Source organism: Acanthisitta chloris, unplaced genomic scaffold (genome assembly GCF_000695815.1).
Source record: "Acanthisitta chloris isolate BGI_N310 unplaced genomic scaffold, ASM69581v1 scaffold25830, whole genome shotgun sequence".
NCBI classification, from domain to species: domain Eukaryota; kingdom Metazoa; phylum Chordata; class Aves; order Passeriformes; family Acanthisittidae; genus Acanthisitta; species Acanthisitta chloris.
Window position 1 is genome coordinate 26787 of NW_008651502.1, and position 13869 is coordinate 40655.

Sequence of the window (13869 nt, forward strand, 5' to 3'; positions counted from 1 at the left end):
GACCTTTCAGGGGATGTTTTCAGAACAAAACCCACTGTGTGGCAGTTTCCTGCACTTCTGTGTTCCCTTCCATGAATCTGCAGCCCCCAGCTCACAAACCATCCAACCCTTTTCTTCTAACCTTGGTTAAAACAGGAGCTGAGGTGGCAAAGTGCTACAGCACGGGGCTGCAGATAAATGACCACAGGCAAGGCAAGGAGCAGTGCACTGTTTTATTGCAGTGGCAATGGGGGAAAGCAGGGGAGGGTCTGCAGTTCTGTTTTCCTCTCCACATTCAATAACATACATGAAGGTTTTTCAATCCCTCTTCCAGAATAAATACAACAGTTGAGCCTTTCCCAGTAGGACTAAACCATTCAAGACGGCAAAGAAAGGACGAGAGGGCACAGAAGTATCTCCTCAACTGACAAGCAGTGGCGTGACAGGCCTGATGTGATTACAGAGTACAATTTAGACACCCTCCCTGCCAGACCATTCATCCCCATCCTCAGAGCCCAGCACCTGGCTCCCTGGCTAAGCTCCCCACCACCTCTGCGCACGCACTGTCACGTCTGTGAATACAAGGAACTTGTGTCACCCTGTGAGCTGCATCTCAGAGCATCCAGCAAGGGGGAGGGACAGTGTTACCTAGGAGCTTTAGGATTTTCTCCGATAGACTTGGTTCATTTTCTCTGAAGCTTCTGTGTTTTCTTTTTTCCCCTTTCGCCCCACTCCTCTCAATGGTCTGGTGCCCTCGCAGAGTCCAGGAGCAGACACCAGCTGGCCCTAGCAAAGGCCACATCCCCCACTGCCTGTGTTGTTCTCTCCAGCTTGCCTATATGGATCCCTTAATTGCATGCATGTCTTTCAGGCTATTCTCCATGCATGAGCTGTCAGCAAAACCTTGCTGGAAACACTGGAATTTCACATTTTTCATGGAGATTTTCCATATCAAATGGGCAGTTTTACATTTTCCATGAAATTCCTAATGACTACAAAAAAAAAATACAGCCTCAGTGTTTGGAAGGACTTGCTCAGCTTGCCTTGGGGCACCATTTGCGTGTTAAATGCATGTGTGTGAATTCACTTAGCATATCATTTCAGGGATGGGATTGGAATATTTTTTTTGTTGGGGATGACAGGAGAGAAGCATGCATTCATCCATTCATTCATAAACTCAACTTGTGGCATGGCACACTGGGGAAGGGATCTTTCGCATCATTTTTAAAACAGAGAGAGTGCAAAGCCCTGTCAACTGACAATATCCATCCAAGCTGTCATTGCCAATCACTTGAATGGACTGCAGCAGAGAGTATTTTCCACAATGAGATACCAATGGGGGTGACCATTAGGTCAGGAATCTTATTTTCTCAGCTCACCAACCCCTGCAAATAAATTCTCACCAAAAGGAGAGAAAAGCCTCATTGATTTGACAAGTGATCAGACACTGCAGTTGTCATTTTCCCAGCAGTTGCTAGCATATTTTTTGGCCTGGTGTGCAAGATATGAATTTCCTGACTTAACCTATCAAGCTCTTAAAGGGATCATCCCTTTTTCATCTGCATCCTTGTGAAAAGCAGAGCTCACAGCAGCAAGGCTCTGAAAGCAAAATACTGTTCTCAGCTTTAATATATTATTAGTTGAGTTACAACGAGGTTCACACAGAGTGTCTACTTTGTTGTTAATATTCAGACATAGTCAACCTCCAAGAATGGGTTTTCCCCCCTCATCAATACGCATTTTAATTTATAAAACACATCTTTGAAAAGTTGTTTATTTAGTTTTTTTCCCCTTCTGAATGCATCACAGCCAAATCAAGAGACTACAAAAGCAAGAAAATCCACATTCTTCAATTGAAGAAGTCACATTTTCAGGTCTCGGTGTTCTTAGACACATGAGGTCCTGTAACTTTTTAAAATACTGCACTGATGTAAAAAAACCCCAACAAAACAAAACAGCTTTATGCTGAATTCCAGCAAAGGGCCTAAATTCTACTTGTGGCTTTAGTAAAACAGATTGGTGGTGTCAGACAAAGTACATCCTGTTCCATCCTACCCAAATCATCTTCACCTCTTAGAATTAGAGCTTGAAAATTCATGATAGACTTGATTAGGGTTTTTTTGAGGGAATATCTTAGCATCATCCAAAAGTTATTTATTTACTGATGCAAAAATATAAACTTTCTGATATTTTTACAGGAGGTTCTTTGGGAATATTTTCTGACCATAAGGAGAGCCTGGACCTCAACTAAGAACAGGTAAGAGCCTTCAAGGCAGTGAGTCCCTGGTTTAGCTGCCTTCTCCACAGCAGGCACAGCAAGGACCTGAATCAGAGTTCCATGGAGTGACATCTCCAGTTTTTCTCATTAAAAACAGAAGTCTGGTACACAGAAATTTTTCACACTGTGAGAAGCTTGTCTCTGCCCAGTTCTGGACACTTTCTGAAGAGCTCTCTACCTGCTTGAATACAACTACTTCAACCAGCCCAGATGATGATTTGTAAAACCTGCAATTCATCCATTCAGCCTTTTAGCTCCCAATAAAACTGCGTTAGACCTCACTTAGTCTATGGCATTATTATTACTCAGAGAAATAATGGGATCCACTCATACTGGAAGCACTTAGATCAACATTTAAGGGATTTTAAAGTATTAAAAAACATTTTCATCCCGATAATTGATGTATCTGTATTTACTATTGGGAGGAGAACATGACCAAGACAGAATGTTTCTTTTTAAGTATTCTGAAGAAAGGTCAGAATTCCAGAGGTGAAGCCTCACCTCTGTGCTTTACGCTTCATACCATACTTGGACGAGCATCAAGAATGTTGCTGCCAGTTTAGTTTCTCCAGTAAGAATGAGGGGAATGAGTTTTATGATCAAATGTCAGAAAAAAGAGTAATTGGCTATTTTAGTAAATTGACAGGTTGCTTGTCTTGATATCAAATGCTTCTAAGCATCTTCAGCCCATTCTTTGTTAGTCAATACTGCCTATTTCTTACTAATCTTATCTTTGGAGTACATTGTCCCAGAAATTCTAGCAGCATATTGAGGCACAAGTCTGCTTCCAGATAAGCCTGGCTGGCTCAAATTTTCTCCTTTCTTTCATTCCAGGTAACTGCTCTGGTGCAGGGACCACCAAAACGTCAGTTTATTCCTTATGTATCTGTTAATTCTAGCTTTGCACACTATGTCCAGCTGCCCAGGCTGTGAGCAGTCTCTGGACGGAACTGACTTCCTCTATATTCCTTTTTCTGAATCTCCCCCCTGTGCACCACACGTGCTAACCTCACCAACAGGCTCCTTTCAGCTGCTGCTGATTCCCTGCTTTGATTTCACATCCAACACTCCAACTACGACGTGTAATTTTAATTCAGACAGCAATGCTTTTAGAGCACTGAGGGTTTAGTAGGTGTATGAGACAAACACATTCTAACACATGTCAAAGAATATGGATTCAGCGTTCAGGAATATTCTGAAAATAGTTAACTGCCGATAAAATCCTGAAATTCATTTTCCCTGGGAAATCTCAAACCCTGAGGAAAAAAAAAATCGTTTTCTCTCTTCTTTACAAAAGTGGCTTCATCAAGCAATTTAAATAAGCATTTTCAGATACTTCCACTGTAGAGCACTAAGGATTTTAAATGCAAGCAGGCTCCTACTATCTAGCAGGAGGACTTTTTCCCCCCCTGAAGTCCATTTTTTCTCTGTCTGCTGTTAAGTTACTATTATCTTCCATTCCCTGTAATAATGGGCTTAAGATCAAGTGAAACTGGAAATGGAAAGAACAGTGAAAGATGACAGACTGGAAGGGGCTTTATTGGGACTATGGGTTGCTCCTGAGGTCAGAATCAGTAAGTATAATTAGATTCCTGGCATTTACAACAAATGTAAAGCAACTCTGAGCTCCCTTTTGTGTGCCTGTAATTAAACATGCACTTTTACTGCCCTCTGCAGTGCTCCAAAGTATCTTTGATTCCAGCACATGAAAGTGGAATGAAAGAGCAGGCACAAATCTTCATCTCTATATTGCACTCATATTTCTGAAAACAAAGCATTTCTCAGCAGAAACGGAATAGCTCTTTCTACAGAAACACAAAAGGGAACGTTGTTTTTGCTAATAATTAGAGCCATTCCAGTACCTCCCAGGAACTTTCTCAGTAGAAGCTTGGATAGATGGAAAGCTCCCAGCACAGGCAGCTGGGCCCCACTTTAACCCACAAAATAAGTTCCAACTTTCCACTCAAAACTAAGTTATTTCTCAAATGTCGAATCAGCACTCTTTGCTTAAATTAGTTTTCTCTTGTGCTTAAACACAACCCAAGGGGTAAGTCACAAGCTCAATGAACTAACAGGACTGGTAACCCAAAAACAGAGTGGGGGCCAGAAGTGGCAGAGGAGATCTTGGTTCCTTGCATGTTTTGGACTTATATATTGCCCAGGTGCCACAAAATGAAATACTACACGATTAGAATAAATTCTGCTCAGCAATACCACTTTCTCTCCTAACTAAAGCCTAACTACACTGGTTTCCTTAAAAATCAAATGGATTTTTGACACTTTCCAAAGTAACTTCAATCTCTTAACTATTTATATTATATTTTGGCAAAATTATCCCTAGTTGTCAGGAAACATTCAAACTTAATCTTTCAGCAGCTAGTAACCAATCTTCTCACATTTTAAGAAACTGTAAAGAAGAGCAAGAACTTGCAGTAAGTTCCAAGTTCTTTCTAAAAGGTTCTTTGACAGTCCAGTTTTGATAAAGTTCCTGATGCCCCAGGTTTGCACACACATCCATAGTCTGTCATGTGGAGTTGCTCTGCATATGCTTTGCCTCTACACTTTTGTCTGCTTTTGTCTGCATTAAGAACACAACAAAGCAGACAATCCTGAAAATAACTTCAGTAAATATTTGCATGAACAAAATGTTGTTTGAATGGTATTTTGGACTTGAAAATGGATTCATGGAACAAAGATGCTTTGCGCTTGGCTTCCTTAGAGGCTTAAATTGTTGTACTGACAAATGTTTTCCAGAATCTCCATCCTGTCTCCTCTCATTTTGAACGTGCTGTCCAGGTACTGAACAGAAAGGTACACATGTTCCCTTAAGTTTTATGTGACAACAGCTGAGTAATGAAGGAAGACCCAATTAATGCCCAAGTGAAGGAAAAGCTGGGACAGCTCTGCTCTTCAATGTTGTGCTTGCCATCCTATCCCACACATGTACCACCGGCCCAGCCAAAACAGATGGAGCTTTAAATTAGCCATAGCCATGACTGCTGTCAGTTAGCCAGGCATGGCATGAGGATGCTGAAAGAGGACAAGGCTTGGTGTGAAGGGAGTAAGAGAAACATAAAACAGAAGGCATAGGGCTATAAAAAGAAGCTTGACAGGTTCTGCTGCCTACAGAACAACCTGTTCAGTTTTATTTTTAAAGGAATTTAACCTAATAAGGCTAAAGTTTGACAGCAGTACTTGCCATTTCTCCATCTGAAGCAAGCTCCACTCCATGCAACCATGTACAGCTGAATATACGGATGTTGTTTTTCCATAGGATTTGTCTATTACCAGACAGTGGTTGGGGTTAGCCCACGTTTAACCACTAGAGGGCTTTATTCTAGCGCAAAATCACCACTTTCCCAGTTAGGTGTTCAGCACCTGTGGAAAAACATCCAAGCCCAGACATGAGTGCTCTCTTTAAATGCCAGATATAAAAGCTAAGTTCTCCGAGTAGCTGAGGCAAATGAGAATAATTTGTAGGACTAAGGACACTACTATGGATGGGCAGCTCGTTCAGGGGAAATTAACAAATCTGAGCCTGTTTCATAAAGAGTTACTGAGCACAGACCAGCCACATTTCTATGCTGGAATGTTTTACCCACATACCTAGTTCTTAGATAAGTGTCCGTGCTGAACAGCACCTCAGGTTGCTTTTAATGACAACAGCAGAATTGAGTTACCTGTAAGCTAGCTAGAACACACCACAGGAAAACATGGGATAAATGAGCCCAGATAAAGGAACAGTGACATAGGGCCTTCCACTCTGAAGCAGAAGTGACACAGCACACTGAAGAGGGACAGGATGGAGCAGAGATTGAACTAAGTATAGCACAGGGAGAAGCAACACCCACCTCAGCTGGGCATGGCTCAGAGAGCAGGTCACAGGCAACGCTGAGAGCAAGACATTCGTAACCCAAGGACCGTGCTGAAAGTCTTGGCTGAGTAGTAGCAGATTAGTTGGATTTGTCTCAAATTACATAGACGTGTAACCACTGAGAAGTTACTCTGCAGAAATTTAAAGGCATCTCAAGACATTTGCCAAAGGAGAAATATTTGTTGCCTGTCCCACTACAATAGAAAAGTACACCTGTCAGTTGTTTGCCTGTGTCTTACTGTGCTGAACAGGTATTAGTGTTCTTTACAATGTTTTCCTTGCATTCACTCTTAACTGAACCTTTTAGTCAGAGAAAGACTCCTACATTTCCTTCTCCAATACAGAGTCCAAAGAACACGTGTTACAAAATCATAAGGACTGTCACAGTGACCTCAAATTACTCAAAAAGATCAGGGACTTTGTTTCTTTTATTAGTATTTGTTCATGTATTACCTTCTCACTAAGAACCATATTAACAGTCTCAGGTATCATTTCTAGATGATTACTGGAATTAGCATTTTTGGTGAAGTTATGGGAAAAGCTTAAACAATAAGACCAGATTTGCAGAGACATGGACATTTTTCAGACTAGAAGAGTAACAAACTTTTGTACAATAAGCTCTGAAATGTGTGTATCTCCTCTAGATATCTAGATAAAATGGATAATAATTGGGTTCAATTCAGCATCATAGAATGGTTTGAGTTGGATGGGATCCTTCAGATCTAGTTCTAACCCCTCTGCCATGGACAGGGACACCTTCCACTAGACCAGGTTGCTCAGAGCATCATCCAACCTGGCCTTGAACACTTCCAGGGATGGAGCATCCACAGCTTCTCTGAGCAACCTGTGCCAGTGCCTCACCACCCTCACAGTAAAAAACTGACACACCACCACCTCCTGCTCCCCTACTCCCTTAAAAATCCTCAGTAATTTTTTTATTTTCTAGCATAGACTCTGCCTTATTCTGGTTCTCCACCTAAAGGATTACTCACTGCTTTACTCCAGGATTGTTTAAGGGGGATTTCATGGCCCATGTTACATATATCTGAGTACCTCAAGTCTTAATTTAATATATCCTAAACAGCCTGTTTAGGTGTTCCCTTGAAATATTCTGCCGCTTGTGCAAAATTTAGCTATAACCTGAGGTTAACAGTAGCATGAAGAGAAGCCAGTTCACTGCACAGCCATTCCTGTGGATACTAGGCAGCTTGAGAATCACTACTCACTGCAGCATGTGTGTAACCAGCACAAGCACCTGGTATCTCCTGGTAACATGCAAACTGTGAGTTTGAGTGTCAACTACTGACCTGCACTTGGGTTTGGTTGACCTTAAAGGGCTTTTTTTAATTGTATATTTTGTTGTATATAAGAAATAAATTCCAAAGCACATTGTAGCTCAAACTACAATTCCATATAACACAATAAAGATACTCGAGATCAACCAGAAAACGTGCCAAGAGAAAAGCAATCTAGGGAGGGCAGAGGGTACTTACTCCAGAGAGAAAGCAACTACCATTTTGCTGTCTTCTCTGGAAAAAATACATGTTAGGAAGGCAGTCTCCTTAACACCAGAGCTTAGCACCAACCTTATCCCAATGGCACTGCTTCCTCTTGGAAGTTTCCCCATCAATTCAAGCTACCAGATTTTAAGAGTGCCTAACAAATTAGATAGCTGTAAGCAATATTACTAGCTAAGATCCTCACTTGAGTTAAGAGTTTAAGTGAGTTCACCGAGTCTGACAGTGTAACATTTTGGAGATAAAAACAGATGAGATGACTGTAAGAGTCCTGTTAATAAACAAGACTGAAGTGTCCACCCAGCTCTTCTAGCAGTTTTCCTAAAGAACAGAACTTGGTAACCAGCTAATGGACATCTACTAAACTAAACTGCTTCTAAGGAGACTAAAAAAAGATCAACAGGCTTTTACCCATTATAACTCAGTCTCAAATTCACTCCAGTGGCCTGCACACAAATAAATAGTTTATATTTATTTGTTTTACTTATTTTCTTTATTTATTTGTCCTCTGACATCTCTCAAAGTCAGAGGATGGTGCTACTATCAGTATCAGTCTCAGATACATGGTTTTCAATATCTCCCTGCATTTTGGTATCCACAGAACATTGCTAGTGGAAAATGAAGTTGAAGACTCTCAATAAAAAGTAAATACAATTGCATTTATTTTCCAGCCATATCCCCACACAAAAGCAGTAGAAACATTAACTGCTCTCAGCAGAAAATCTGTACAGCTGTTATCATTTACAACAGTTTCACATTTAAAAACCAGCAAATTTAAAGAACTAAGTACTCTCCCCAGACATTGTTTTCTCAACTGTATGAATAAATGACTGATGACTATTTACAAATTCCAAATTCAGGCTACTGCTTCTTAAAGCATTATTGCACAGGCTTTACCAGACCGTCTTCCAGTTTCTTGAGAGTATTTCATTTCCAATTGTTTCTGAAACATTTTTGCAAATAAAGATTTTTTTTAAGGTAAGGTAGTTAATCTTACAGTAAGTAACTGCAGTAGATGAGTTTACCAGTACTAATGGTTCAGCTACCATGTGCATTAGTTCAAGTCAGATCTTTGCAGAAGAGCCAGATATAAAAGCAAGGTATATTATTACTATTAAACAAATTTTATATTGTGTGTTTGGTCTTGGTCTGCAGGTGGACAACCAAAAATATGAACACAATGGGGGAGATAGTAGTGCTAAATTGTAAGATCTTGTTGTATTCTTTATATTACTTGAGGATAGCACTGCCTTTGGCTAGCTTTTCTATTAAAAAGTTATAATAAAAAAATCTGATATACATAAATTAAAAGTTAACAACGAGTCACACAACTTAATTGCAATTTTACACAAGTCTGGTCTGGAGAATATGTAGGCCAACCACAACTGATTAACAGTCTTCAACTTTGCTTAGGCTTTCTTACTACTAACAGGTTATGAACCAGGCTAACCTCTCAAATTTAAAAGAACTTCCTTTAAGCAGTTTGCACAAGACTGTTTAACTCACAATATCAAATTCTTTCAATGGTTCACCCAAACACACTTCCAAATCAAATTCACCTTCTGCTTGATAGTCAACGTGGCTAACTTTGGTGGGAGTGCCAGAACAGGTATCCTGGAAGACAAAGTCAGTTGTTAATTGGCAGTTAAATACAGGTTTAGTTATGCAATAACTCATTTCACTTCTCTGAATCACTTAGATCACCCTATAACAACCTGACTAACACTTCAAAGGCCATACAAAAACCAAGGATAGTCTTAAGATGTAAGAGATTTACACGTAGGCTTCTGCCCATTCGACCACATAGGAAGATTTCTTCCAGGTGTATTAAGGATCTAAGGGGAGGTTTAGGTCAGATATTAGGAAGAGATTTTTTAGGGAGAGTGTGATCAGGCATTGGAATGTGCTGCCCAGGGAGGTGGTGGATTCACCATCCCTGGAGGTTTTCAAGATTAAGACTAGATGTGGCACTTAGTGCCATGGTCTAGTAACCACGGTAGGGTTGGACTTGATAATCTTGGAGGTCTTTTCCAACCTGGTTGATTCTATGATATATTCATACATTAAAGTATTACATAGATTCAATATTCATCAGAGAAACAAATGCAGTAAGATAAACATTCCTAAATCTTTAATGGAGGTTACTGCTCAGCTGTACCAGGTGCTTTCTGGGTATAAAAGGAACCTACATTTATGTGTGCCAAGAAAATTACACCCTCATCTAACATTAGATGTTCCAATCTAAAGTAGTATTTCCACTGTACATCACAGTTCATAACTGATCTGCTTTCAACATATAATTTTCTTTTGTAGGCTATGAAAATTGAGATATTTGTAATTTGAGACGATGATTTAAATTCTAACTCGCTAAACCCAAGACCAGACAGACATTGGCTATAGCTGGAAAATACCCAAATGTAAAGATTGCTCAGCTTTATAAACAGTCCCTAAACACAGCAGATGATGGAATTTGTCAGATGTTCAGGCTACTCTGGCTATAATTATGAGTAATGAACCAATTATTAGCAAATTATTAACAAATATTTATGCAAATGACAGATATGCTTACATCATTATCTTGACAGCTCGTTTGAGATTCAGTAGAATTGCTTCCAACAGATTCTGTCTCCATCTCACCAAGGTCAACAGGACAACTGTAAAATCATTTAGAAGAATACAGCTTAGAACAAATTCATTTTAGTGTTAAGTGGCACTTTGTGGGGCAGTTCTGAAAACGATGACCAAAAGAGAGCAAAGACACCTACAGAGATCACAGGGACTGTGGTGGTAAAGTGGGGAGAGCAAACAGAACAGCAGCTCAGCTTGACACAGCCAAAGTGACCAAGGACTGAATTAAAGTCTTGAGACTGAATATTGCAACTTGTCAAAGACAAATACCCAATGCTCAAACAATACAAATGATAAAAAATGTTACAGAAGAGGAAGGAATTTTTTTTCCCAGACAAGGTTTTCATCCATCTGTTTTGCAAGGAAGATTTAATAACCACTGGACACAGGCCTAGACTCCCCCAGCATCCAAAGATAAGACCAGTATTAACACCAAAGCACAAAGTAGGGTTCAGGCTGAAGTACCCACTCTCCTCACACTGATAACAGTAAAAGCGTGCTAAAAATAAGCCTCTGCTTTTAGGTCCCATTGCTCCTCATTGGTTTTAAAATCAGCATTTTGTTAGGGAAAAACAGTACCTTATTATCACAAAACTTCTTCCTGAGGAAGTTACATCTGTGTCCCCTTCATTTGCTAGTGCTGCAGTTTTATTTCAGATGTTCCCTGATCAGCTGTATTGCTTTCTATAGAGGAAAGTAACTAATGCATTACTCTTCATCTTCTAAAGTTTCTACAGCTTGGACTGGGAACACTTGTGACTATGCTTTGAGTTTAATGGTACCTTGAGATGATTTTACAAGTACTTCTTAATTTACACCACTGTGTGTGCTGGTTTCTTGAACTAGCAAGTGAGAAGGGTGTGAGGCAGGTTCTTGTACACTGTACTGGTCCAAGCTCAGTATTCAGGAGATCTGCCATTAGTGAGAACTCTCCAGCACTGCTCCTACCACAGGTTAATCAGCAGACTGTTCTGAAGGAATCATCTCACCTCAGTGATGTGGTGCTTTATTACAGCACTGCAGAATGAGCTCTGCTTTCACCATTAAAGAAGTGAGGGATATATACATACAGTCTTGAAAGGACACTGGGCAAGTCTAGTCCCACGAACTAGGTCCAGAAAGCTACTGGATATTTTGATCGAGAAGGAACTGAAGAGCACTAAATGTGGACAAACAACTAACAAACATTCAGCACACTCTGACTTCCCTCAGAAAGGGCTATCCTGGGTGTGCTTGTTTATTTTCTAATGAGAGATTTCATGCATTATTTTCCATAAAGGTATCTTGGATACTGCATACATACAGTTCTTGCAGATCACATCCTCCTTCGGTCGGGGGATCCCAGGAATGCAGTGCAACTTTCCACAGTTTGATTTGCTGGTCCCATGACCTGCGGCTGTACTTCTTAAACTTGTTTGGAGTTCTGGGATGAACTCCTGGTATACGATGGCATCTGTTCAGATATCAGACATGAAAAATTCATTACTGTTTTTCACACATACATAACATGTAGTGTTACATGCCAAGATGGTCTGTATTATTTATGAGAAAATACTACTGTGCAGTTCCGACACTCAAGCAAAAATTTGTCAGTTCCATATGAGCTTCTTAGTTTTCCTGTCTTTGAGTTGACTGGAAAAAAAAATATTATCCATCATAGGTCTGAAAACCTCATTCTAAACTTAAAAGCCATTGTAGCCCACTTTGTCTTCTAATTCACTATTGAAAAAACTGCGCGAAGCAGTTTCATTTCCTCTTGTTGACAAGCACAAGCAAAACAACTTTCACTCTCATTTCTGCAGCATGAGATATTCCCCACATACTGACTAGTTAAAAAAATGCACAGCTCATTTGATTTTTAGTGACTTAACAGTTAAAAAAGGCCTTAAAAGTTTAATGTGTAGATGCCTTCTATTTGAACACGTATCAGATAACAGGCTTAGTATGTTACTATGCTTATGAAGAACAGATATGACTTATAGTTTAGCATTTAGTTTTCCAGCTTACCTAGGAACTTCTTTAATGTATCTATCATATGCAATTGTGTTTTTTCCGTAGTTTATCTGTTTTTGTCTTCTCATCAAAACCACTTCATCTGTCTCAAGTTCTACTGTCACAGTGGACTCCTTTGAATCAGAGCTGCAGACAAAACATTGTAGATTTGGGACTATTAGAAAACAAGTGGCACTCAAACAAACCCACTTGTAAAAGACTATGAACAAACAGGTTAAAACTTTTCAAACAAATGCTTGGGATGTTACTGAACTACAGGGTTAGAGCAACTTAGGAAGAACTATTTTAAACTAAACATTTTAAGAAGCAACATGTGGAAATTCAGACCTATTTTCAAGGCCTTCCTTAGCTAAGCTAGAAATTTAACCTACCTTCCTGAGGAGGACTTCCTTTCTCTTGAAAATTCATTTATCAGGAGTTTTCTTCTATATCTGTAAGAGTTCAAATGAGTATAAGCACACAAAGAGAACATTAAGGCTGCACAGCTCACAGTTGATTTTACTTCTCAGCAAAGCAGCAGCCTTGAGGTCACCCCAGACATTGTAAATGCCTTTCCACTATGGAATGGATATTTCAGTTTTCTTTCAAAAAAATAAATCCAAGGACTTTCTTTTCCTAAGCATTTTTCCTAAAAAAAAAAATATAATTTATAGCAGTGATACAAAAACAAAGTGTCATTAGTGAAAGGGTTAAGTATCCCAATCTCATAGAACCATAGAATTTTAGGGATTGGAATGGACCTTATAGACCATCTAGTCCCAACCCCCTGCCCTGGGCAGGGACATCTCCTCACTAGACCAGGTTGCTCAAGGCCTCATCCAACCTGGCCTTGAACACTGCCAGGGTTGGGGCATCTACTACCTCCCTGGGCAACCTGTGCCAGTTTCTGAGAGATTCAGGAAATGTTTCTTCCAAAAGAGAGATATTTAGTGATACACATCCACTCTCCAGAGAGTATCCCATGACATTCCTGCAGGGCTTAAGCAAAAACTGACCTAAAAGCAGCAGCCAAGAGGCTAAGTTTGGCCTGATTTCACTACAGTAGTGAAGTTAAAAATACAAGCCAATACAGATTCTACAAGAGAACTACCATTTCCCCTCCTTTTCCTACTTCATCTTAAACACCCAGGGGTTACCTTGCAATTTCCTTGTTGACATTGGTCCTCATTTCATCTTCTTCCACTGCAGTTCCCCAGTCTGAACACCGGGAAAGGGGTCCAGGGCCTTCTGGTGTTGTAAAACTAGAAAAAGGAAGGAAAAAAAGCTGCTACAGGGAACAACCCACAACATTTTAAGATTAGAAATCTATATGGAATCAACTGAGCTGTGAACACAGCTCCCATCCACTGATCAAAGTGTTCTAAGGGGATCCTGGTATGAATAGTTCAGGTGTAGACAGTGATAAAAAAATAAGAGCCTTTCACTAAACTGAAGTTTAGCTGTGCTGGGGAATGGCAATGAAGACAGCAAGCAGCAGTGTGAACCTCGTGAGTGTTTGCACTGAGTGGAACCCCACACACATACTTGGGACACAGCTTCTCAAGGTGCTCTGTGCTGCCTTCAGAAACACGGAAATGACT

The 13869-nt window shown here is 40.1% G+C and overlaps 1 protein-coding gene across 1 annotated transcript; it reads right to left on the reverse strand.

Annotated features, from left to right (window-relative positions):
- Positions 1 to 9099: 9099 nt before the first annotated feature.
- Positions 9100 to 13526, reverse strand: SLBP (stem-loop binding protein). The gene is made up of 6 exons (XM_009073640.1): positions 13426 to 13526; positions 12661 to 12720; positions 12284 to 12415; positions 11580 to 11729; positions 10218 to 10302; positions 9100 to 9262 (listed from the first exon to the last, which is right to left on the reverse strand). The coding sequence occupies exons 1-6, from the start codon at positions 13455 to 13457 to the stop codon at positions 9146 to 9148; spliced, it is 576 nt and encodes a 191-aa protein (XP_009071888.1). The 5' UTR covers positions 13458 to 13526; the 3' UTR covers positions 9100 to 9145.
- Positions 13527 to 13869: the final 343 nt, after the last annotated feature.

Bases quoted from the DNA above. Each gene is read 5' to 3' on its own strand.
- SLBP (XM_009073640.1), bottom strand. From the start codon at position 13,457: ATGAGGACCAATGTCAACAAGGAAATTGCAAG. The intron at 12,721-13,425 runs GTAACCCCTGGG...GAACTCTTACAG, and splicing joins GTCAACAAGGAAATTGCAAG to ATATAGAAGAAAACTCCTGA. The intron at 10,303-11,579 runs GTATGTATGCAG...ATGATTTTACAG, and splicing joins GGATGTGATCTGCAAGAACT to TTGTCCTGTTGACCTTGGTG.